At 38.9% G+C, this 27,537-nt stretch overlaps 1 protein-coding gene across 2 annotated transcripts in view; it reads right to left on the bottom strand.

Annotated features, from left to right (window-relative positions):
• Nucleotides 1-510: 510 nt before the first annotated feature.
• Nucleotides 511-27,537, bottom strand: part of LOC104594065 (glycosyltransferase BC10-like) — a 39,650-nt gene continuing 12,623 nt past the window's right edge. For both annotated transcript variants that reach the window (XM_010254187.2, XM_010254188.2), the window contains exons 9-11: nt 2,317-2,376; nt 2,056-2,202; nt 511-1,398 (exon numbers count right to left, since the gene is read on the bottom strand). In XM_010254187.2, the coding sequence (XP_010252489.1) occupies nt 1,207-1,398; nt 2,056-2,202; nt 2,317-2,376 (399 nt within the window). In that variant the 3' untranslated portion in view covers nt 511-1,206. The remainder of the gene's footprint in view (nt 1,399-2,055; nt 2,203-2,316; nt 2,377-27,537) is intronic.

Below are 27,537 nucleotides of genomic sequence, written 5' to 3'. Positions count from 1 at the left end.
ATTCCCATAGGCAACTAAACTCGCTACTCATTGAATTGAGGAGAAAAAAAACTTTTATTCATTGAAAACACAATTTATGGAGAACTCTGCAACATTACAGATAGGAATGGTGGAGAATAATGAAAGGCTGACCATTGAGAATCATGAAACATAAGTGTAGATAAAACTGGTGTAGCTTCCAATTTGATAAGAACGGGCTTATGATCTCTTTCTCGTAGTTCATTTCACTACTCAAAATTTAGCCTGCTTTCATCCTTTTCCCCATGAATAGAAGAAATACTGTTCAGACTAAAAAGCTTACGCAGCATCTGTAACATCAGATTCCTTGGCATCTGATCAATGTATTGCCTCGCATTTTCGGCCAAGGTAGCCTTAAATGACAATTGCCCAAAAAATTACATTCTTCTGAGGCATTAGTTTAAAATTTTTAATTGCTTCGCTTACTCTCCATTATCTAGAAAACCGCACAAAATCATTATATTCCAAGAAAACAGATTCCTCAATGGCATCTCAGTGAGAATATAGTTGCTGTCTATTGATATATTCAAAATTTCAAATAGAACCAGAGACTCACCAACCAGAGCACCAAGCATTTACCCAAAACTATTGGCTTCCAGGAAACATTGTTCTTCCTGGAACCAGCTTTTTTGCGACCCGACGAACTCCCATGCACCTAGATATCAAACTGGTCCCGGCATACACCATTAGCCTTGAAATATTCAATTGATCATCGCAAAATCATCCCATATGCTTTTTCCAGGCGTTTTATCTAAAAAAAGGCTTATAATATCTAGCAATTTCAAATAGACAGTGATCATCTTGGGATAGGAAGGCACATCCATCTGACATTTTTCACGCTCATCAACGTCCCTGCTCCTCCGAACCGGTGAGGTCAAAGTTCAGGGGAGGTCAATGCAGTTGCCGGAAATCGGAGGGGAGGTTTAACCGTTTAAGCTATAGCCATCTGCTATTTTTCTTATCTCATCATTTTGTGTGAATATGATGTTGAACAGCCACTGTTACCTTACAAAGTTTGGATGTAAAGCATAAAGAAACTGTTACTCTGTACATTTATAATTTTCATCAATTCATGTAAATCTCTTTTCGGTGTCTCTCATGACACCCTGCGACATTATCTTTTCCCGGAATTAAAAGAAGATGGTCAGTGATGCTGTTAGAAGATGAGAACTGGTACCGGTGGGACAATTATGAGTGGTTGTCTATCACGGCAGTGGCAGTGGCAGTGGCATCAAAGGAACCCACTATCCCCTCATTCAGAAGGCGCATAGCAGCATCCTCCGAGAACTTCCTTGCAAATAGGAAGCAGGATACAAACGTAGAATTGGTACGACACCACTCTGTCCGTAACTCAGTTTCATAATACACATGGTCAATGCCCTGCATTATATAAATGCAAAATGGAATTGTTAGAGGGAGAGAGACAGAGACAGAGAGAAGCTACAGATTAATCAGTCTTCAAATCAAGAGCAACGAACAATGACATGCATGGAGCCATGGACTGCAAGAAACATCAAGAAAGCAACATTATACAATATAGATCCTGAAGCATTCTACAGAAAGAGAAGCATAATTTCTTCTGAAAGTTGTGCCTAGTTGAAGCCACTTATTCCTTAACAGCAAGAGAAGGGGGAAAATAGGGGAGTAAAATCTTTAAATAAGTCATGTAGAGTGGCTCAAGATCACCTAAGTTTCATTTAATGAAATTGGGGCTACCTTTTCTTCCTCAATGAGCCTTTACTATGCTAATAAAATGAACTGGAGCGACGTTTTTTCAACCTTTCTGATGGCTTACAGGTTAGATACTTTGTAATGTCAGTGGCATTTCTTATTATGTCCACATTGTGATTGCCATGACTACCAACTACGCATTGAAGATCTCCAACTCTGATTAATAAATAAATAAATAAACACATCCATCTCTATAATGGGAGATGATGCATATGACCAGGATCGCATGTTATGTGAATGTGCCTGCTGAAGCATCACATGGCCTATACATCAAGGGATCAAATCAAAAGATGCAAGATAATTCACCTTAATTTCTTTGATTTGTTGAGGACTTGTATTTGCATAATTGAATGTGACAGGATGCCAAGCTTTCCCCTCCGTTTCTGTTGTAGATTGGTTCCACAAGGTGTAGGTCAAGGTTCTTCTTTCAACTTCATCTTCAAGGTCTGTCATCTGGCAGGACCATATATAGAACAGAATCAGAAATTTGGTTGAAAGAAGAAACTCCTCTAGAATATGAACCTAAGTATGCCTATTTCTGTCTGTATATATGCATATATTGCTTACTGCAAGTAATGTCTGCACATAGTGTTCATCTGGGATACAGTTATGCTGCTTCTGAAGTTTCTGCATTTGATATTGAGGAAGTAATCAGAACAAAGAGGAAGGAGTGTCATCAAGAATGAGAAATATAAAATGCTAGCAAACAAGAAATATCTTTTTCTTTTGATGAATAACATCTCTGAATTTTATTAATGGTAATAAGAAAGTGCTAAAGCTAATTTCATGCATCAGATGGCAAATCCCTCAGAATTTGTTAGACTTCTTTAACCAGCTCTTGAAGGACCCATGGTAAGCCTATTACAGTTCTCCCCCTTGGAGAGTATCAATCCCCAGAACATCTGAATATACTTCCACCACAAGCTATGACATTGAAGAATGCTGACATCACTAAAAGCAGAGAAGCAGGTCCTCTGCTTGTTAGAAGCGTTGAACACATCCAGGAAGGTGGATCTATCACTCTGGGGAAGTGGGAAGCCACTGGTGATTCAAAGTAAAAGATAGACCAAACAAATGGGTGTAATTGTTGTATCTGCATGCTTCCCTTCCAACCAATCAACATTTCCTTACTATTAACAGAATAACGTAGTTCCATAATTAGGATAATCCAACCAGTCAAACTTTTAAGAATTCTCTGCGAGTTATTGAATGGAGGGATCCAATTGCATTTGTGCCTACTGGTATCTTTTTCTACATCAACAAAGCCTCGATTCTTAAAATTAGGCTTTATAAAAAGCTTGGTTGATCAATATCCATTTTCCAATAAGACCAAGATCACACAATACAAATGTGATTCAAGTTACCTGTTCATGGGCCTGACTTTACACTGTGTCGGGCTTGGGCTTCAGGCCAGGGCCATTCAATTTTTTTTTTTGATAATTGAAAGAAATTTAGTAATCAGCAATGATAAATAGTACAATGTCCCCAAGGGGAGGCACAAGATGCAACCTCTCCAAGCTAATTAAGTACAACTTTCCAATATACTAGAACAAGTTAATGTAGCACAAAAAAGATCCTCCCTGGAAACCCTATTTGGCCAAAAAATCAGCCATAGTATTAGCTGACCTGCTTTTACCCATTTTACTTCAACTCTCATATTATTGGTTAACCACTTTACTTTTTTGGAGGTCTTTGTAGCCCCAAATGGTAGCATCCGGGTTTAGGAGGCACCTTGTTACCACCTGAGAGTCCCCTTCAACTAGGAGATGTTCCACCCCAAGCTGGCTAGTGATCTGAATTCCTTGTACAGCAGCTAGTATTTCTGACCTTGTAGAGTCCCCCACTCCCACCGGTCCTGAGAATAAGGAGATGATGTTGCTATCCTTATTCCTCAGGACACCCCCTATACCTGAAGGCCCAGGGTTATCTTGGTTGCTCCCATCAAAATTTAACTTGATGACACCTTCTGGAGGCGGATCCCATTCTAACAAACTTATATTCTTCTTTGTAGAAGTATTAGCTATTACTAACCAATTCCTCAACGGGTCATCAAAAGAGAAATCAGCAAATATATCCAAGATTTTCAGCCAATGTATTGCTCTTTTTAGAATACAGTCCTTCACTTCATCCAAGCTTCTTTCCTTCTCTAAGAAGACTCTTGCATTCCTTTCCTCCCAGAGAGTCCATAAGGTGACTGCCCTAATACATTTCCACGTGAACTTGCCTCTTCTGGTGTGCCATACAAAAATAGATGGGTTAAATAACAAACTCACATGAGATGGCGTGGACCACTTACCTCCAAATAAACTAAGGCTCCAACTCTATAAGGCTGTAGCAAAGGAGTAGGAGATCAGCAAATGGAAACAGTCCTCATTCTGGGCCTTACACAAGGAACACCAGTTCGGGGAAAGACAAAGAAAGGGTCTCTTTTTCTGCAAGCTTTCCAAAGTATTGATTTTCCCGTAGTAGAGGGCCATTCAAATTTTGACAAAAGCCAAGCCCAAGGCCCATGAACAGGTCTGTTATACTATACAATAGAAAGCATACAAGATCCATGATGCAAAATCCCGAATTTCAAAATTTCAATCGTTACAACAATTCTATGGTATGCAGTTGCTGTTAGAGTTTAATAGATCTACAAGTCCATTGTTTATGGTGCAAGACAAGACTGAGCTAACAATAAAGTCATAGGTTTAGAAGTCTTTATTCAGTTGTACAGATTTAACAGTTTTTTAGCCATAGTTGTTTGGGTAAGCCTCCATTAACCTACTCACATAGTGTCACATTCTTTACTCCACATTTTGATTAGGTGATTTTTTTTCTTTCTCAGCTGTTTTGCATATATTAGGCTTTGTAACTGTGAACTATTTTCATGACAGAGACCCTATAGTAGCCCATACATGTCTTACTCTTTTCGTTTCCCTAAACCCTTCTGCTACAAGTTTTGGAGAGTAGTTGGTCACACCTATACCCATAATTTTATTTTAAACCTAAATTCTCAACCTTAGGCAACAGAATGCAATTTTGGGCCCAAAAACCAAAAGCTCTAGTATCAGCAACACAAATTCATTCATTTCATTAATAAAAAAGAGAAACATTACAACCAGAGGTTGTGAAGAAACTGTCTATTGTCTAACCCAATACAAGACAAACCCACCTAACTGTATCACAGCCTTTATTACAACTGAGCCCAGTACATCTGCTGTCGATTTACTCCTTGTTTTGCTAAACTATTGGCAGATCTCCTAAGAGCATGGCAGCTTTGTCCTGTTCAACACCTTTTTGTTTAAAGCAAAAAGTAAAGAAGTTGATTGACTTTACTCAGGGACTCCCGTAAATGAAAAGTGTCATGGGAAACTTGAGTAATGAATAATGCTACTTGTTTGGGCAATTTCACCAATACATCTGTAAAAAAGGACAATACACTAGGGGCATTTTGATTAACAAAAGTGTCTAGTGTTTCTATCCTTTTCACAGGTGTATAGCACCAATGCAGCTAGACTCCACATTATAAATTTGTAATTTTTTTTAATTTCCATTTTCTACTAATAGGATATGTTAGGAAATTTAAATTCCAGAAAAGGGTATGGTATATTGGTCAAGGAAGAGGAGACAATTTCCATTTAATCCTCTACCTCTGCCCCTACATCCTCCCCTTTTCTACACACTCTTCTCAAAGAAACCTCCCAAGTACCCAATATGATAGGTAGTTGTCAAGGCAACACCTAGGCACCTGCCTAGGCAACAAGGTGCCCATGGAGTCACTCACTTCATTGCCAAGGTATTTTGTACATGGTGCTATTATATACTTTTCCTAGGACAATTTTCTATTTTTTGTTGAGATAAGGTAAAATATTTTATTATATTGATAACACAAAATATATACAAAGCCCTGCACAATAAGACACTGGGCAGGGCAAGTACTTTTCTTTTTACAACCCAAAATCCCATTTCAGTCAACTTGATACAAAAATATTACTGAAATAAAAAAAAAAAAGAGTTATAAGGTATATTCTTGAACATCCTGTGTGCTGCCGCCCAAGAGTATAGTCTTCCCCAACAACCTTTTAAGACTGTATCTACTGTGCTGAATTTATTTATAAAGAACTTCCTATTTCTCTCTGTCCAAATGGATCACATCACTGCTACTGAAACTACTCCCCGTACAATCTTTCCTTTCCTGGACAAATCACACAGCTCCATGGCAATGCCAACAGGTCTTTTTGAAAACAAAACTGCACTCCAAACAGCCTCAAAGATAGGGGCTCAGCCCCTCTATTTTCTAAAATTTCTTTTCCTTCTTCCATTTTCTTCATGAATATGTTGATTTTCTATGTTTTAGATGAAGTTCACACATTTTTTATGATGATTATAGACAATTACTGGTGAAAGATGATTGCTGCTTGCCGTGGAAGCTAATGAATTACCCTAGGTTTCGTGGATTTTATTCAAAAAAAAAAAAAAAAAATCCATCGCCTAGGTGGCTAGGTGACCCCCTGCCACCTTGCCTTACCTTGGTGCCTTGAAAACTACCCACCATTTCAGCTTCTCCTTTGAACATTTAAAGAATTCCACAATTTTGTCTATCCTCCCAAAAAACAATAATACAGGGTTCTCATTTAACCTCCAAGGCTCCAACTGTAACAGGTCTGGGAGGGAAAACCTTGACATAGTGAACTTTTTAATGATAGTATTCTGAAAAACACAATCATATCATAAAGTGTACGAAGGATGAACCATGAATCATATTGTAAATCAATTGTAAGATTGTTTTAAAGATCGTTTTATTTAGTATACTATTGTTTTACAGGATTCTTTTAAAAATTAACAATACATACCAAAGAAGAAACATACCCCGTTTTTAATTCACATCCACCATACTGTACTTAATAGAACAGATTTTACCACCTTTAAACAAGAAACATAAGATGATGCAATTAAGTTTGAATTAAGTCAATTAACTCACATATGATGGCTATGATTTCTAAATGGGTTTTAAATAACCTAATAATGAATCTCATTCTAGTAAGATCTTCAAAACAAATACCCTTTTAAAGAAATTAAAAGAAACAAAGGAATGACAGAGTAGAGAACTAGATCTCAATTTAATTGAATCATATGACTCTTATGAATCATAAGATTCAGATGATAACTGCACAATTTTTAATAATTGTATCACAAAATCATAAGATTTTTGTTTTTGATCAACGAAGAAATTCATTAAGCATTAAAATTAAATTTAAAATTGTTACAAGTTGAAGTATTCCAACTAAACCCAAATACAAAGATCTAAACTTTTGCAAAAAAAATTAAAAAAAAAAATAAGTCTATTGAGTGTCTTTTCAGTGGAGAATGCTTTCAAGTCCTTCTAAATCTTGGTTTGAGGAGATGTTATCAAGAATTAGGTACTAATTTCCTTAAAACCCTCTATCTCTCTACCTCTTCATCTAGGGGTGCAAATGGATCGGATCATCATCCGATCCTATTTGGTCAAATTCGGGTCACCCCTATTCGGATCTTCGGATCAGATCGAATAATAGGACCCGATCAGAAATCGGATAAGATTCAGATCACCTCCTATCCGATCCAATGTATATTATATATTTATAAATATAAATATATATAATACATATATATATGTTTTATTTATTTATAAATATATATTTTTATATTATTTATTTTTTATAAAAAACATGTATATATATGATGAAAATAATTAAAAAAAGCTTGTATTTTTTTACTTTATTTAAATTAGTATATTTTATTTCTCTTTTAATAATTTATTAATTTGTAAAGAAAAAAGTCAGATTGGATCAGATCTGAAGATCTGACTTACCAATAGGATTCCAATTCAAATTGAGTCCTATCAGATCCACTCGGATCAGATCCAAATATCCAATATGAACGGTGTCAGATCAGATTTGAATATACCCTGATCCGAATCCGATCCAATCTGTTTGCATCCTTATTCATCCAAATCCAAGTGCAAAAGAAGCTTGGAATGCAAATTCCTCAAGTTCTTGAAATTTCAAGCAACCAATAACTAAGATAAGCGAGAAAACTACTAGAGGCTAATGTCAAATAATTTAAAATATGTCAAGGAAACAAGATAGATGATTGAAGGACCTACCTCTCGGATTTGGCCTTAGCAGTCAACTTCTAGTGATTAAACTAAGTGGAAATTGTGTTTGATGGAGAATTTGGCCTTGTAGAACATTTCCAATCAACCTTCCAAGCAAAATATGAGAGGGTTTGTGTTATTTTTAGGGGTGTCAATGGTATTCAAAAATTCGATTTCAAATTCGAGATTCGCCGTAATTGAATCGAATTCGGATAATTCGAATATCTAATCGGTCGAATTCGGATATCCTATCCATATCGAATAGCTAATCGGATTCGAATTCGGATATGACCTGATTTGATTCGATAAATATCCGAAATCAACCAATTATTTAATTCGTATATATAATATATAAAATATTTAAATTTTTTACATAATTGAGATATATAAATTAAACTATATAAAAAATTTATATATTTATATACTTTAAATAAATAAAATATTTATTAATTACCTAAAATAATCAATTGGTCAAATTTGAATCAAATATTCAAATATTTAATAGAATTCGAATTCAAATATTAATTTTCAATATCCGTCGGATATCGGGTTTTCTAATCGGATCTGAATTCGGATATTGCCTTTTTCGATTCGAATTCAATGTGTTTACACCCCTAGTTATTTTGAAGTGAGTCAAAATTTGGAAAGGCAACGAGCAAGGGGCAACTGTTTGGGGCGGATTTGAACCTTGGATTGCAAGCTTTTGGGGTGTTTCATGTGAAAAATGAAATCAGAGTTCTTTTAGATGCTTAAGAATGTTGTAGAATTGTTTCCTCCCCCCATTTGGACACAATTTGGGTCCCTTCTTATAGAGAACTGAAGGGTGAATCAGGTCTAGAACTTGCCCAGACACATGGCTAGAGTTTCAAGAGAACGTTTTCATGAAAAAAAGTAAAAGATTTTCAATATGGAGAAAGCGCAAAATCAACCTTACCTTATGGGTGCAATCTTTCCCCTTGGTTTGGGGCCGATTCCAAGGGGTTTTGTGCATCCAATGGGAGGCTAGGGCGTTACTAACACATCTGGTTCAAATTTGGGGCTCCGAATGGCATAAAATGTAAATTGGGGTTGGCCATAAAGGCCATTTGGTTTTTTCCAAGCATTAAGTGGGGGTATCTTTAGGCTTTTTGGGTTTTTTTAACTCTAATAGACATAATTTTATTGGTCCAAGTGTTTAGAGGGGTTAAGTGTAGGGCTGACATCAAACCTCACTCTCTTGAGGTCTCAGAGTAGGGTAGATGAAAGGGCGATTTAATCCGGTGCATAGAAACCTTTTGGTTCACTAGTCAAAGGGTAGAATTAGGGCATGAAATTTGACATTGTAGGGTTTTTTGGGTCTTTGAACATGATGGTGAGGTCTATTGTTCAAATTGGGGTTCGGTCTTATTTTTTGGTCAGAAGAAAAGCAGTTTGATCACAAGTGGCAGATTGAAATCTTTAACAATCAGATGATTAATTTATGGAACTTGAGTTAGAATTTGGAATGCAGATGTAAGTTAAGAATTTGGATCATGTAGAAGGTCCAGATCTGGTAGAGGACATGTTAATCTTGGTCGGTCTAGTTTTGTTCATCCAAGGCCGTCAAAATAGAATCTTGGCCATTTTTATGGTTGATCATCAAAGTTTTGAGACAGAATTTAGTGGTTGATCATGTCTTAGTGTCCTTAAAGCAATGGATGTGTTGGATTTGATTTTGTGAATTCAAGGTCAGAATATTGCATTGATCGGATCCATCAAAAGGAAAGTTGGTACGATGAATGGTGAATCTTTAGAGTTTGACCATGAAATTTAATGTGTAACTGAGTTTTAATTTCCTAAATCTCGGAATTGTGTTTGATTTGGATATTAATGTCCCCAATATTGTCCAATATTGATTTTGTTGTTCTTGTTAATCGGAAAGGGGTGGTGATTTTATTGGAAACTGAAGGTGAATTTTTGGGTATCATAGGGTTTTCCGACATTCTAAGTTTTATTGATGTGGTTTGATCAGGTGTTTCATGTGGATTGTGTCTAAAATGGGGGATTCTAGGGGTTTTGGCACATATTAAAGGATTTGGTCATTTTTCACATTTTGGGGCCTTGAAAGGGGGTGGCAAAGAGGTAGGATGAGAGGACCAAGAAAAAATTGGGTGTTAACAATGGCTGAATTTTGACTGGAGTTGTTTAGGTAACTCGGGTCCCTCAGGAATAGGGGGGTAATTTGGGATGAGGAAGGAAACAATATAGCCTTATACTCTGGGCCTACTAAACAAGGTGATGTGGCAAGAGCAGAAATATTAGCTGTAGTATACGGGGTTGAGAAGGCAAAGGAGTTGGGCATTGATAATCTAGTCATTGAGTGGGATTCGAGAACTATTGTGAAATGGCTGAAGAAAGGGCTTTGCACTTATGATAAGGGCTATAGCTTAGGCCCGGGTTTCTGGGCCTGAAACATAAGCCCTAGACTAGGTCTACATGGGCCCGGGCCGGGCCTGACTTTGGGCCAATGTCTTTCATATATAAAACATTACATATCTATAATATTTTATATTAAATGACATAACATGTATAAGTTATGCATGTCATGTTATAATATTTATATATAAAAAATATATAATATAATGTAAAATAACATGTATACGTATGTATACATTATACAAAAAATGTGTAAGTTTAAATATATGCGGGCCGGCCGGGGCCTGGGCCGGGCTTGAAGTATTAAGCCCAAGCCCGACCCTAAAATTTGTGGGCCTGAGTTGGGCCCAGGGCCGGGCTGAAATGATCACCCCTAGTTACATTTTTTTTTTGATCAATAACAGTAAAATTTTATTAATAATAAAAATCAGGTTTACAAAACAGTGATTACATACGTATGGAGCTAAAAAGTCTTAACTCCAGCTACCCAAGAAACTTTCTGACCATGCAGTGATTACAAAACAGCCCAAAATAATGTATCTCTATTTACCCCTTGCCTAGCTAAACCATCAGCCAATGCATTTGCACTTCATAGCACTGTCCTCTTTTAGCCATTTCACCACCGTTTCAGAATCGCCTTCTATAATCACCTTTTTGATGTTCATTTCCTTGACCTTTTGTATCCCTTCAATAGCTCCTAAAATCTCAGCCCTCAAAGAGTCACCCACCCCAATCGGCCCAGAGTACAAGGCTAACAAGTTCCCTGTTTCATCCCTTATCACACCCCCAATTCCGGAAGGCCCTGGGTTGCCTATGCTGCTGCCATCAAAGTTCAGTTTAGTGAACCCAAGGGGTGGAGTCCAGCACACTTCTAATATCTTTCTACATAAACCTGAATCTGCAATCTCCTTCCAATTCCTTAACAGCTCATCAACTAAGAACTCTTTGAACAGCTCCAATGTTCTCAACCATTGTACCATCCTAATGTGGATGATCTCTATTATTTCTTCCGCACTTCTCTCTTTATTTGAGAAGATCCTTGAGTTCCTCTCCTCCCACACTGTCCAACATACTGCAGCTCTACCACACCTCCACATGATTTTAGCCCTTTTAGTTGGCCAATTAGGCATGAAAGAAAACAGGCTTGGAACATTCAAAGGGGGAATCCACCTGCATCCAAACAGAGAAGTAAACTATACCCAAATAGCTTTAACAAACTGACAAGATATTAGTAAATGACATCCAGACTCACCATCAGACTTACATAGAACACACCAATGAGGAGACAAGCAGCTATTGGGTCTTTTCCTTTGGAGTAGATCCCCTATATTAACTCTTCCCAGGAAGGCTTCCCAACAAAAACTCCCAACCTTGGGAGGTATAAGTCGACACCACACTTCTTTAACAGGAAAAGAGGAACCAACAGGATGAGAGGGTAACAGTGCTTTGAAAAAGGAGGCACAGGTGTAGGAACCCGAGGGAGTGAGTGTCCAGATTCTGTTATCTGCTTTAGATGGCTCAATGAATACCCCTTCAAGGATAGATAGTAAGGCTATAGTACAGGCAAACTCTGTCTCCCTAACACCTCTTCTCAAACTTTAATTCCAACCAAACCCAGAAGGTGAATTGGAAGGAACAAGAAAGGATGAAATTGGTTCATTCTTAAGGGAAGACATAGCAAAAAAGCCTGGAAATTGATCTTTCAAAGGGATGTCCCCAACCCAAACATGTTCCCAGAATTTGATAAGGTTACCAGAATGCAAATCATACATAATCCATGGAGAAAATAAAGGCAAGATGGCTTGAATATCTTTCCAAGGGGAAGCTCTCGTAGCCCGTGCTAGAATTCCCAAGTCCCATCCATTATTTGCTAGTCCATGTATACTTCCCACCACCTTAACCCACAGCCTTTCTTTCTCCAATGAGAATCTCCACAACCATTTCCCTAGTAAAGCAAGATTCCTAATCCTAATATTACCAATACCCAACCGTCCTTCCTTTTTACCTCTACAGACCACCTCCCACTTTACCCTATGGTCCCTCTTCTCCTCCCCCAGCTCCCATAGAAAATCCCTCATTAGCTTTTCCAATCTATTAGCCACCTTCACCGGTATCCTGAAAACTGACAAAAAATATATAGGAAGGTTAGCCAATGTAGACCTAATTAAGGTGATTCTCCCTCCTAGAGACAAATAATTTCTTTTCTAGTTGGCAAGTCTCTTTTCAAATCTCTCCACAACAGGGGCCCAAAAATCATCTCTATGAGGATTATCCCCCAAAGGTAAGCCCAGGTAGGTTAATGGCCAGTTAGACACTACACATCCCAACATATCTGCATACTCCTTAATCTCCCGTTCCCCCATATTGACTCCAACTATACAACTTTTTTCAAAGTTCACCCTAAGATTTGACATCTGTTCAAAGAGTTGTATAGAGAGTTAAGTGGGTGAGAACAAGGTTCAAAGTATCAGAAACGCCAAGTGTATCGGAAAGGCAATTTTAAGAGACGTATCGAGATACGCATGCGTATCATAGAAAAACTAAAATACGCATAGATACGCTTGGAAACTCTATAAATACTTTAATAAATCATAAAAATACATCAACAACACTAAATATAAGACCTCAATGAGGTGTATATACATTAAATTAATATTATTTAATAGTTTTATGAAGAAATATACTATAGTTAATTATAATTTCATTAAAAATCCTATGCTTAACATAAATTTATAAATTATAATTCTTAAGTTTTAATGTTTTATGCGATGAGCAAAAACAAACTCTCCTATCCAACCACAAAACATGCAATGGCACAACTTCTATGTGAAAATATAATTAATAATTATTTATTTTTTAAATAATCATTGTTTATTATTCATTTCTAAAAGCTATAAAAAATAAGTAAACATTATATAATATATTCAAAAAATAGTTATTAAAGAATAAATTTCAATTGCTTTGTGGATATGATAGATCATCCATAGAATTATAATATATTCAATCATTGTGATCAAATGTTAAAATATAATTAATTAATTATTTATTTTGAATTCTAAAAAAGATAAAAAAATAATTATTAAAGAAGAAATTTCAATTGGTCTATGGATATGATAGATCATCCATAGAATTATAATATATTCAATTGTTGTGATCAAATGATAAAATATAATTAATTATTATTTATTTTTTAATTCTAAAAATATAAAAAATCAAAAAAAAATATTAAAGAAGAAATTTCAATTGCTCTATGGATATGATAGACAAATCCATAGATCTAAAACATATTTAGTCTTTATAGGCAGAGAAAAAACTTAGATTTTCAAATTTTTTGTTAATTTATATTTTCCCCAAATATCTTCATGAAATTTCCATAAATCTAGTGATAGCACAAAAAAATTGTGATTTTGAATGTAAGAAATATAGATCAACATAAATTTAAACATTCAAGAAAAAAGAAATCACATATATTATAAAATACCTATTTTTTCCATATTTTTTCAAAATTTGAAAAAATCTTCAAAAAAATTAACGATTCACGCTTGTTTCTTGCAAACTTTTGCAAATCTAGCACTCTAGGAATGAAGTTTGGAGTTTTAGAGTCATTTGGGGGTGAAAGAAGGCTTATTTCGGGGAAAAGAAGCTTTCTTTCCACCTTTAATTTTTTTTTAGTTTTTGGCCGTATCTTTTTCGTTGATACGCTACCGATATGCCCCGGTACGCCCTTATACGCCGCAAATACGGGTCCGATACGCATGAAAAAAGACAAAACATCCGATTTCCATGCATATCCTGTATCGGTTTTTCAAAGGTACGATACGATACGCCCGGTATTGGGCGTATTGTATCGAAATTTTAAACCTTGGGTGAGAAGAACTACAACAGCTTGGCGGAAGATGGTCTAGTTAAGCAAGGGGTACAAAGAACTCACAAATTCTTGTTGTACTAATGCCTGTTTTTTATTAATGAAATCAGTTCTGTGTTGCTGATAAAAAAACAATGGCTGAAAGCTTTCCTAGTTTACATAAACCAATATCTCCTAGTCATTTTGGAATACACCTCTTATACGAGATTTCTTGGCTAGATTAGAATGGTAAGTCTGATTGTGGACATTGTGTATAACCATTCTACAATTCAAAATCAAAGATTTTTGCAATTGTTCAATTGTTTGGGGGAGTGAAATCGCTTCCCCAATTCCAGATTAGTTTCCTTTCACTTGTTTTGCATAACAAGGGATTACAAAAAGGGGAATTTTTTCAAGGTTCTCTCTAATAGGTTTCTTGTTTTGTGTACCAATTCTATTACAGATTATGAAGTGTTGCACTAAGTTTCATTCCTTTCTTTGTTTTTTTTTTTTTTTTTTGGTGGGGGGTGGGGGGGGGAGATCTTAAAACTAGTAAGTTTAGGAAAGAACAAGAGAAACAAAACTTTGGGGAGCAAGAAAAGAATGGGATGGAGGGTGCGCTTGGGAAAGAAAGCTTCCAAGAAGTCAACGGGTGGAGATTTGAGTTGGAAATTGAGTCGAAGAGATTACTACTTGAGCAAGGAAGAATCAATGGAGGAACCACTTTGAAGATCAGAGAAGACAGAAGGGCTATCATTTTCCTACCCGTAAGTGTGATAATCTGGCTAAAGGGTTTCATCGATGGTGCGATTTTTTCACTTAAAGTTGGGTGGAAAAAATACAATGTTAATGCAGAAGACCTTTGAGGCCGAAATGAGAAAAAATAGGAAGGGATGAATCGTGGCAATAACAGAATCTTTTCACAAGAATAGGAGGCAAATGATTTGTACCAGAAGGGAAAGAAAAAAAAGGGTGGTTTCTCTCTTGTGGGCAAACTTCAGGATTTCCTCTGCTCTGTTATAAGGCCAACCCTCAAACAAATGGTCTGGGAACTTGGTCCCTAAGACAAGCTGTAAGGGAATTATTGAGCCTTACAAGGGAGTTGGGTGTAGTTGTTAATTGGATTAGGAGGTCAGCAAATGCTTTAGCTGACTTACTAGCAAAGCAAGGGGTGAATAGAGAGTCTTTGTTTTGGGCTGTGTTGTAATTTGATTTTATGATCAGGGGTCACCTTATCCTTCTGTAGGTGACAGTTGTAATTCTGATGTTCTAGTTAATGAAAGTTACCGTTTCCTATCAAAAAAAAGGAGCGTGGAGAACAATTTTCCTCTAATTCTCCAGCTTTTTTAGACAAGCCTCTTGGAGAAAAGAGAACTTCTAGCTCAAAAGAAAAGATGGCCACCCTTTGTAAAGTCATGATTTCCAATCTGAAACCTGTCCAGAAACCGTTAGTCAAGGCAGAAAGAGGGGATTAGGAATGAGACTGGTGATTAAGTTTGAGGAAGGGGTAAAAAATTGGAGCAAAACTTCTGGTACAGTGGTGGAAAAACTGGGAATCAAGAATACGGAACTCCTCTTGCCATTCAAAGAAAGGAAAGCAATACTCTCTCGACATAGGAAATATGGAAAGATACTTCAAAATAGTTGATACTGAGGAGCTTCGTTTCTTGGTGCAAAGCTGGATGCCATGTTGCAATGAGAAGATTATCACAGACAGAAGTTTTTTAGTTAAATTGTTGGGCCTTCCTTTTCATCTTTGGAAAGAACCTTTCCTTGAGAAAATGGTACGAGCTCTGGGAGGGACTACTGAAGATTTTGATTTGCAAGATTTGCATGCCGCAAAGATCCGGATTGCTGGAGTGAAACCAAAAAAACCTTCCCCATTCGATCGAAGTCTGTCCGGATGGAGTTTGGTATAGGGTATGGGTAGCTTCAGAAGTGGAAGCGACACTTTGGGGGGACGACGCCAAGGTTGAAGATGAAGGTGGTGTGGCAAGGAGAATCCCATGTGGAAGTGAAGGAGAGGTGGAGGGAAGAGGGATGAGGAGGGATCCTTTTCAGGAAGCTGAACAGTCTATTGGGGATTCTCGATTGGGGTGCTTGCCTTTTAAAGAAAAACTTTCAAATTCTTTTTAAAAAATAAAAGAAAAAAGGGGCAGGTGAGAAATCTTATGCTAAGGTGGCAAAGGGTGGAAACTTTCTTTCACTAGGAGGGAACTCAGACCACCTTTTTTCAGTCGAACCAGCTGCCCACCTTGAGTCTACCTTTAGGCCAGTCAAAAACCAAACCCATGTGATAAATTAAAGAGTCACATTAGTCGGGGGAAGGGCCCATTTCCAGACAGATTTGGGTATCTATCATTGTCCCAAAAGAATGTGGTCATCTCCCTTCCATCGAATGCTAGAGGTGCAGCGACTGCAGACTTGCAATGAAGCTCCCTCCATTGGAATCCAAGGCCTGATGCATCGGAAAATGGTGCTATCCCACCATCATGTGACTGTCTGAACCCGAGATGCATGAGGCATCGGCTGGAAGAGAGACAAGAAGAGGATATTGAGTGGGTCACTTGTAGCGTGGAAGAAGATGAAGATGACTCGGGAGCAGCATCAAGTTTAGGAAGTTTTGGGGATGAAAATCAACTTGGAAAACATGTAGGGGAAACTCTCAACCTAGAATCTCTTTTTCATGTTGACGAGGAAAGATGCAAGGGAGATAATGTTTTGGTCTTGTCTGATGAGGTAACAGTAGGGGTGGATTCAAGACGAGCTGAGTCGAATACTTGGCTATTTGAGCTCGGCTCACTGAAATAATGTTAGGCACGAGCTAGAGAATTGAGCTCGAGCTCGGCTCGGTTCGAAAGCTCGCAAGTTCAAGCTCGGCTCAAGCTCAACTACAAGCTAAGCTTTTTCTAAAAAATAAAAATTATACATATAAAAATATTTTTTATTTTACATGCAAAAAATTAAGAATTATAAAAATTATTTATTATTATACATATAAAAAGCAAAATATATACATATAAAATTTGTTTTTATTTTACATACAAAAAAAAGAATTATAAAAATTATTTACTGTTTTAATAAAAAATAAGAATATTATTATATATAATAAAAATTATTTATTATATATATATATGTATATGTATGGGTATGCATATATAATAAAAAATTATTTATTTATTTTACTAGGCTCGATTAGGCTCGTGAACCTCATAAGTTGAGCTTTACTGGGCTCGATTAGCAAACGGGCCTATATATCGGGCTCAAGCTCGGCTCGAAGCTCAGTTTAAATTAAGCCAAGTTGAGCTTTTCACGAGCCAAGCTCGAATAGCTTGTGAGAAGCTTGGCCCGTGGCCATAACAGTAGCATACGGTGCATTGCAGGGAAAGACTCCTTGAGGGGGGGGGGGACAAAATTCAAGCAGAGAAGAATCGGAACCAAATATCAAACTCTAAGGCAAGATTTTCATAACGAGGTAGTCAAAGTTCATTTAAGCTAGAAAAAGGATTCACCAAAAGGGGATAACCAGCAAGTTTTGGGAAGTAATCCTTGTGTTGCACAAAGGATAGCTCCAAACCAGAATGGAATTTAACCCTTTATCCTCTAGACGAGAAAACCCCTTTGATTGCATTTTTCTAGTTCCAAAGTCTCGTCTAAGCCTAATTTTAGGCAAGTTTGTCTTCTCTGGCTTTGGTACTAATACATGCTCCTTGTCTATAGCCAATGTTCCAGATTCTCACTCATTCTCAGAGTAGAAAGCCCAACCTGAAGTCTCCAAGGAGAGGGATGAAACCGGAGAGGAGAATTAGGAAGGGGTTGATTCTGGGGTTGAGGTGGAGAGGGTTAACAAATCTAGGAACTCATTGTGAACCTTTTGGAAGAACATAAAGGAGGGGAGATGCTGAAAGAAGAAATAGAAAGTTTGAAGGATGAAGTCTTGAGAACAAGGGTAGAAGGATGGGGTAGTGCAGAGGGCAGGTCAGACTCTAAGAAGGGAGGTGAAGAGGGACCTACTATTGAAGATTCGCTGGCTGGATTTGTTGAAAATCTTGGATGTAAGTTGAAGAACCCAAATGATTTGAAGCTTTTCTTAAAAAATGAGGACTGTAAGGTGAAGAAAAGGAAACTAAGTAAGGTGGAAAGGTTAAAAATGGATGTGGAATGGGACAAACAATTTAGAGTGAAAGGGAAAAGAAGGAAAGGAAACAAGTCTTGGTGGTAAAAGGGTCAAAAAAGGACAAGTTTAGAATGAAGATTCTTAGCTGGAACGTAAGAGGTTTGGGGAGTGCGAGGAAAAGAGTTATAATAAAAGAAGTGATTAGAAAGTTGAATCTGGATGTGGTTTTAATCCAAGAATCAAAAAGGACAGAATTTGACAGAAGATGAGCAAGGAGCAAGGTTCAAAGTATCGGCCCGTATCGGCCAATACGTATCGTTCTGGGAACTCCCCAATACGCCCCTACAAAGGGTGTATCGGGGTTCTGACCGGTTCAGGGGGTGGAGCCTTAAACTGGCCCCCCTGAACTGCTTTTGAAAAAAAAATTTTAAAAAAAGTAAAAAAAGAAGTATCATATCACCTTATACACCCCTACCGGCATATCGGGCGTATCGATATTTTGAACCTAGGCAAGGAGTATTTGGAATGTTAGGGGAGTCAAATGGGCTTGGAGGATCTAATTGATAAATTCTCAATGTCATTGAAATTTAGACAAGTGGAGGATGGTTTTGAATGGGTCATGCCTAACATTTATGATCCTAATGACTATAGGGAAAGGAAAGAGATGTGGGAAGAGCTAGGGGACATTAGAGGGTTGTGGAAGGGTCCTTGGTGCATGGGGGGGTATTTTAATGTAATCAGGTTTACAAAGGAAACCAAAAACATAAGGCAGAGGGTGACCACAAGTATAAGGAGTTCAATCAGTTTGTGGAAGATTTTGAGTTAAAGGAACTTCCACTATCATATAGCAAATTCACTTGGTCCAATCTCCAATCCAACCCTATTTGTTCTAAGCTGGATAGGTTTCTTTTTACTTTGGATTGGGAGGAACACTAGGGAGGTTTGTGTTCTAGAACTCTCCCAAGAGTTACCTTTGATCACTGGTCTATGGTAATCTGTAAGGAGGATTTCGGAAGTGTTGGGCCATTCCCTTTTAGATTTGAAAATATGTAGTTGTGCCACCTGGGGTTCACTAAGAGGATAAAAGAGTGGTGGGAGGAATATGTAGGGGTGGATTCGAGCCGAGCCGAGCGGAATAGTATGAGGCTCGAGCTCGATTCGAGCTAAAACCTTGAGCTCGAGCTCGGCTTGAGTCAAAACCTCATAGGCTCGAGCTTGATTTGAAAAAAAATATATTTTATAAAAATTAAAAATTATATATAAAAAATATTTTTTATTTGATATTAAAAAAATAAGAATTAGAATATTTTTATTATATATATTATTTTCTATAATTATATTATATTATATATATAATATATATTATATGTTATAATATATATATATATATATATTCGAGCCAGCTCGCGGTCCTCACGAGCTGAGCTCTATTAGGCTCGATCTTGGCTCATTTTTAATCGAACCTATAATCTGGGCTCGAGCTTGGTTGAGACCGAGCCGATATGAGCTCAAGTAGCTCGTGAAGAGCTCGACTCGTGGCCACCCCTAGGAATATGAACCTAGTGTGTTGTGGAAAGGAATGAGATTTCATAAAAAGCTTCAATACCTAAAAGATAAGTTAAAGGCCTGGAATGAGATGAAATTTGGGAGGTTAGAAGAAATGAAGTAAATTGTGACAGATCGAATTGAGGAGCTTGACTTGAAGGAAGAAAGGGGTATTCCTGAGGAGGATGAGAAGGAACAAAGACAGATTATGAGGAAACAATTGGAGGATATCTTGTTCAAAGAAGAGGTAAGCTGGAAGCAGAAGTCAAGATGCAAGTGGTTTAAAGGAGGGAGATCGAAATACAAAATTTTTCCATACTTTGGCCAACAATAAAAGAAGGAAAAACTTTATATCTAAATTAGAAGTTGAGGGTTCAACTCATACCCATCAAGAAGAGATTACAGGGGCCTTTGTGAATCACTTTAAATCCTTATTTAGAAGGCCTCTAAATAGTAGGATTTTATGATTTGGATTGGCCAAGATTAGAGGTAGGGCTCAAAGATTGGTTAGAAAGAAAGTTCAAGTTGAAAGAGATAAAAGAAGCAGTTTTCTCAATGGATAGATCAAAAGCTCCTGAGCCAAATGGACTCACAATGGCTTCTACCAAGACTATTGGGATATCTTGAAAGAGGATATTTGGTTAGTCTTTGAGGAATTTCACAGAAGGGGAGTAATCAATCCAGGCCTAAATTCCACCTTTTTGGCCTTGATCCCCAAAAAATTTGATGCCTCCCATCCCCATGACTTTAGACCAATCAATTTGGTTTGTTAGACAGTTTTGTATGCCCTTAGCTTCAATTATTTTGATGTACTTTTGTTATTTAGTGGAAATAAATAAAGTGCATGTTTGATTCATGTTGTTTGGTTTAATTCTGTGTAAAACCCTAAAACTGGACATTTGTAGAGACTCATGTTAGTTTTAAATGTTCACAGCCGTTGGATAAGTCTGGGGAGATTTATCCTGCCAAGGCTGATACTGGTGTGCCACCAAGTGTTGGGATGGCCTGTCTCAGCCATCAGGGTAAGACCCGAGGCACATACAGCATGGGATTACTTGAATCCTTGAACCGGACCAGATTTCCAGTCTTGCCCTGGACCTTGGAGATAGATGGGCAAAACTGGAAAGTTACACCTGACCCCTAGACTCGATTATGACACTTCACTAGGTGCTGGATCAGGCTGCCTTTGATATGCCAATCAGTGAGATCCTTAGTGGGGATCAAAACCTGGGTATGTTGGGGCAGTTTGAGAATTCATCTGAGTGGGTGGTCATAGTGACAGAATCAGCCACTTTGTCGGACAAAGGGTAATGATCGGGAATGCACTCTCTCTGATGGAAACCAAACTGCCGGCAGTTGATTTCAATCGTTGGAATTTTGTTTTTGCAAAATTAATATATTTACATATATATGTACGGTTTCAAAATGTTTGCAAATGGTTTTAATTCCCGGGATCCATGTGAGAGGAGAGTGCGGCACTGTTCCTTGCAGCCGAGGGAGAGGTCCTCTCTTGTCGGGTAGTGCTTGATCATTAAGGGCTGAGAGGTTAAGTGTAAGACCATTTAGGATAATACCTGATGGGCTAATCTTGCACCTGCCCACAGTCCCTGGGTTTTTATAAGATGGCTTGGCCCAGGGACCACTTAATGTAAGTGTTGGGCCCATAGGGTTCATACGATGGACTCAAGGGGTTCATTGAGATTTTCAGTGAATTCGGCTGGGCCTTGTATTAAAGGCTGGGCCGAACCCATGTGGCTGGTGTGTAGATCAATGCTTGGGTCCCACGCCATACAAAGAAGCCCAACTGGGCAGCAGATTGGAAACTAATTAAACACTGAATACTTAATGGGCCAAAAGCCCATTTCGAAGTGGGCTGATTTGATCACCCATCAATGGGGCGAATTTGAGATTGAAGTTAGCAAAAAGGATTGGGCTCTTAGCCTTATCCACTCTTAGAGACCAAATTCAAATCAGATTTGAATCTGGTAACCTCCTGATAAGATCAGGAGTAAGCTAACTCTATCTGGGAAAGGGATTAAGATTATCCTCTATCCAAATACTGATTTGGATTGGGATAACTCCTAATTAGGAGATTTCTTAATCAAGAAGAAAAGAGAGGAGATTTTCGAATGAACCAAGACAGGGAAATCAGATTTCGATCCAAGAGTTTCTGGTAAGCAAGAAAGGTTCCTGCGAATTGAGATTAGATCTCATTCTCTCCAGAAAAGAAAACAGTTCAGCCTTTTCGTTTCTAGAAATCTCCTCCTGCCGCCGCCATCTGCATTGTTGCAAGATTTGATCTTTGCAGAAAAGAAAGTCAAGAAACCAGTTCTTGACATCAGTCTTGCAAGAAAGACTGAAAGAATTCAGTGTTTAGTACATCCGGGGATTCTTGTGAAGGATCCAGTGTGTAGGACGCACCCTGCTGGTTCTGTTCCATCCACAGCTGTGTCATCTTCAGCAGGGACAGATCTTGTAGCATTCTTTGGGCGTGAACACCAACTTTGGGAGATACTGCTTCTCCGGATCAGGTATAATCCTCCCATTTATCTTTTGGTACAGATCTGGTTTGATTAGGGTTCAAGTAGATCCTTGAATATTGTATTCTAAATTCAGGGAATATGATTCCCAGTTGGGAGAAGGTAGGAAATTTTTGAAATTCGCCCCACCCATTCCGCAACCTTTATGGCGTCCATTAGATGGATCCTACCATTCTTTCAGTGGTATCAGAGCCACAGGTTCGAATCTTGAACCAAAAGAAAATCAGATCTGACCCTGCGCAGATGGATAGAAGGTGTTCTTTCAAGATTTGCGCAGATTGTTTTCTTTTTTTTCAAGAAACTGTTTCTTGTTAAGGGCGATTGATCTGAAATTAATTTCTATTAAATCCAAAATTTATTTGGAATTGTTCTTTATTTATTTTGATTTAATGGACTGTTCAAACCTGGAGATCGCAGTGCAGTTTTAGCGCAGATGGTCTGCGCACCCTTTTTCTTTTCTATTTATTTATTTCATTCAATTCGGTCTGTAAATAATTTTTTTTATTTTTAGACTGAATGTATAGGATTTGATCAAGAATGTAATTAATAGAAATAGGATTTCTGTTATTTTTCTTGATTAAAGAAGATGGAAGAAGATGGCGGCGCTGGAGATTTGCAGATGGAGAAATCGTTTTCTGCGATTTGCAGTTTATGAAACTGCAACCCTTGTGATTAACCTCTGTTTTGCAGGTGGTGCGAACAGTCCATAATTGTTTTGTGTTTGCTAGAAATCAAAACTATTAATTTCAGATCATTCAATAATTAATTCTTGAATTGAAAATCAGTTTTGGACCATTTCGGACTAGATTGGACCAAAACTGTTTGGACCAAATCTGGGTTTCGAAAGGGGCTGTTCTCAGTCCAATTGTCTCACACTTTTGTTCCAAATCTGATGTTCAATTACAGGGATTAATTCGGCCCACCTGTAAAGCCCAGTTTTAAAGGGTTAAAACTGCAAAAGCCCATTATTGTGAGATAAGCTGTATGGGCCGAACTGCTATCTGCGATTCAGCCCATACACCTAGTGGACATTAATCGTTAATGACTTGGTTTTTAAATGGGCCGTTGAATGGGCTTTACAGCAATTAATTGATTGGATCAATTCCTCCTTTACATGTGATGTTTGGATGTTTGATGTGCTGCGACCATGGGCCATAAGTACTTGGCCCGTGATGACTCGTTAGTGGCTCTTGCGCACACCATGGCTGAATGCACATCATTGCCATGGTGTCCCTGAAGGTCATTGGATGACCCCCTCTTTGCCTGGTGGGCCCCACAACCCTGAAAAGGGATGCGTACGGAACCCCTAGCCGATGAAGGCCCACCAGAAATCTGACTTTATGAAAGTCAGTGGGAGCCACTTTGGTTTGACCTAAATTAGAACTAGGCCGTGATTTTGTTCCCTCCAGCAAATATGAATGCAAGTGATAGGGAGATCCATATGATGGACTCTCTAAAGGCCTTCCGTCATTAGCACAATGATGGGTCCATCAGTAATGAGGAAACGCACCATAAAATTGGGCTATCCATTTGCTGTTGGATCTGTTAGAGTGTTTCATAAGATGATAGGGGCGTCATAGACCGATGTGGGAGGGGCTTCACCAGAAAATGGGAACTCTCTCACGGTACCTTGGCGTAACCTGAATATGATGGGTGTGCACTCACTGACAGAAGGGTTTACCTGAAAACGGCTCTGAACCTTGTCTGACAGAGGCCAAAGGGAAACTCATTTGATGAGTGGATATGATCCGTCACAGAAAGGTGGTGGGGTTATGCAGCTGAAACAGTTGGCTTCACGCACCCCATGTGATTTCCCACATTTCCAGAGACATTTCGTCGTCTCCGTCACTGAGATAGGAGGGAAATCTCAGAGATGAACAAATGGGAATGGAACATAGATTAAAAGCCATATCTATGTAGGTAAACATGAATCAAACTAAGGTTGTGGACTAATGATTTTGCTGTTTTATCAGAAAATGGCAAACGGTCAATTTGCAAAGCTTCTAGACGATAACAAGCTTAAGGGCCCAAACTATGCCGACTGGTACAGAAATCTTATGCTGGTCCTAACTTCTGAAAAGTTAGACAAGGTAGTGAAAAATCCTGCCCCGGAACGTCCGGGTGATAGGGCTTCTGAGGCCCGTAGGAGGGACTACCAAGATTGGGAGGATAAGAACTCCCTAGCCCGCTGCTTTGTCATTGCCTCATTAGACAACTCAATACAGAGGCAGTTCGATCAGATCGAACTTGCCAAGGACATATTGGACAGTCTAAGGACAATGTATGAGGAGCAGAACCGTTCTACTCGACAGAAGGTCCTGAAATTGTTCATGACCGCGCAGATGACCAAAGGGCAGAAAGTTCATGACCATTGTCTTCGGATGATGGGATACATCAACGAACTTGAAGCTCTTGGATCCGGGCTAGATCTTGGCACGCAAGTGGATGCCATCCTAAATTCTTTGCCCTCTTCCTTCAATGCGTTCACTATGAACTACAATATGAATAAGCTGAATGTCAGCGTCCAGGAACTCAGCAATATGTTGCAGAGGGCCGAGGATTTACTCAAGAAGGATGAGCCTGTGGTTATGCTTGCTGAAGCTAACAAATCGGGCAAGAGAAAGAGAAAGGCAAAGAAGCCCCAGAAGAAGACTACCAAACCCAAGAAGCAGAAGAAGAACAAGGCATCTGATGTCTGTCACTTCTGCAAGCAAACCGGCCACTGGAAGAGGAACTGTCCTACCTACCTGGAATCTAAGAAAGGTAATATCGAAACTTGTGTCATAGAAACTAATATGTTAGTTACTTCTGTGTCCTGGTGTGTTGACTCCGGGGCTTCAACTCATGCGTGTAACTCACTGCAGGGGTTCAAAGTTAGCAGAAGGTTGAGTGAAGGTGAAGTGACACTGTTCTTGGGAAAAACTGCAAGTGTTGCAGCTGCGGCAATAGGAACCGTAGAATTAGTTTTTAAAGAATGAGTCCTTGTACTTAAAGATTGTCTTTATGTACAGAACTTGAGAAGGAATTTAATTTCTGTTTCAAAATTGTGTGCTGATGGATATACTGTTTACTTTAGTAATATGATTACTGTTAAACGGAATAATAAATTCATCGCATGCGGGGAACTAGAGAACGGTCTCTATGTTCTGCATCCTTCTTTGGAAACTAACTTAACCGAAACTACGTCGGTCGAAAATCCCAAGAAAAGGACTCGTGATACAGTAAATCTCACGTGCCTCTGGCATTACCGACTTGGCCACATCGGTGTCGACCGAATCACAAGACTGGTAAAGGATGGTCCTTTGGATTTTCTAACCGTAGAAAATCTTCCCACTTGTGAACCTTGCCTCCAAGGTAAGATGACTAAGCGGCCATTTGACGGTAAGCCTGAAAGATGTGCAGGCACACTTGACCTAATACATACTGATGTATGTGGTCCCCTGAGTGTTAGGACACGGAATCAACACGTGTACTTCATCACCTTTACAGATGATTTTTCACGATATGGTTACGTGTACCTAATGAGACATAAGTCTGAATCATTTGAAAAGTTCAAAGAGTTCAGACAGGAAGTCGAGAAACAGTTAGGGAGAGAAATTAAGGCCCTTCGATCAGATCGAGGTGGCGAGTATCTCTCTGACGAATTCAGGGACTACTTAAAGGCCAATGGGATAGTGTCACAACTAGCTCCTCCTGCTACACCTCAACTCAACGGTGTTTCAGAGAGGAGAAATAGGACCTTATTAGACATGGTCCGGTCACTTCTCGTACGCTCAGAATTACCCACATCCTTTTGGGGATACGCATTAGAGACTGCTATCTACGTGCTGAATAGGGTTCCAACCAAATCAGTTCCGAAAACTCCATATGAGCTTTGGACCAGAAGGAAGCCAAGTGTGAGACACTTGAAGATTTGGGGTTGTCCTGCACACGTTAAAAGAACAAGTGCGGACAAGTTGGAATCTAAAACCAGCCGTTGCCTGTTTATAGGCTACCCAAAGGATTCGGTGGGTTATCTATTCTATGACCCAAGTGAGCAGAAAGTGTTCTGCAGTCGAAACGCCCGATTCTTAGAATCCGATTACATCCTGGACACCCATCGTCAGGAAATAGTTCTTGATGAGGAGAGCTCAGGAGCAGTGGGAGATGACCCACAAGTTCCAGGTAATGACCAACCTAGAAGGTCCACCCGGGTATCCAGACCACCAGTCCGATATGGTTATGACCAGGATAGTTACCTGGTGGAAGCCTTGACTAGTGAAGAGGATCCCGTGACTTACGCGGAAGCTATGTTAGACATAGACTCCCAGAAGTGGGTGGAGGCCATGAGAGCCGAGATGGACTCAATGGAGACCAATGGAGTCTGGACTCTAGTGGATCCGCCCTCCGGGGTAAAAGCAATTGGTTGCAAATGGATCTACAAGAGGAAGAAGGGCCCCGATGGCAGGATTGAGACCTTTAAAGCTCGTTTGGTGGCGAAAGGGTATACTCAGAAAGAAGGCATCGACTATGAGGAAACCTTTTCACCGGTGGCCATGCTTAAATCCATTAGGATCCTGCTAGCTGTAGCAGCGTACCATGATTACGACATTTGGCAAATGGATGTCAAAACAGCGTTCCTGAATGGAGATCTTAGTGAAGATATCTACATGCAGCAGCCGCAAGGCTTCATTGCTGCTGGTCAGGAACACATGGTATGTAAACTTAGTAGATCCATATATGGACTTAAGCAGGCTTCTAGGAGTTGGAACATCCGTTTTGATTCTGCAGTCAAAACGTTTGACTTTGAGCAGAATCCGGATGAGCCCTGTGTTTACAGGAAATCCAGTGGGGATAAGATCACCTTTTTAGTCTTGTATGTGGACGATATCCTACTCATTGGGAATGATGTAGGAATGTTGACTTCGGTCAAGGTATGGCTATCACAGCAGTTCTCCATGAAAGATCTTGGAGAAGCTTCATACATACTGGGTCTTCGACTCTATAGAGATAGATCGAAGCGGATAATTGGATTATCCCAGGCTGCCTACATTGACAAAATTGTCAAAAGATACAGCATGGAAAACTCCAAGAAAGGAAACGTTCCTTTCAGGCACGGAGTCACTCTCTCCAAGAAGATGTCTCCCAAGACTTCTGAGGAGATTGAGAGCATGAGAGACGTTCCCTATGCCTCAGCTGTGGGGAGCATCATGTATGCCATGTTGTGCACTCGCCCGGACATAGCTCA

The sequence above is a fragment of the Nelumbo nucifera genome, chromosome 1, assembly GCF_055504915.1.
Source record: "Nelumbo nucifera cultivar China Antique chromosome 1, China Antique-T2T, whole genome shotgun sequence".
In the NCBI taxonomy this organism is placed as follows: Eukaryota; Viridiplantae; Streptophyta; class Magnoliopsida; order Proteales; family Nelumbonaceae; genus Nelumbo; species Nelumbo nucifera.
The sequence above is the reverse complement of the archived record's forward strand: the minus strand, read 5'-3'. Positions and strand labels throughout refer to the sequence as shown.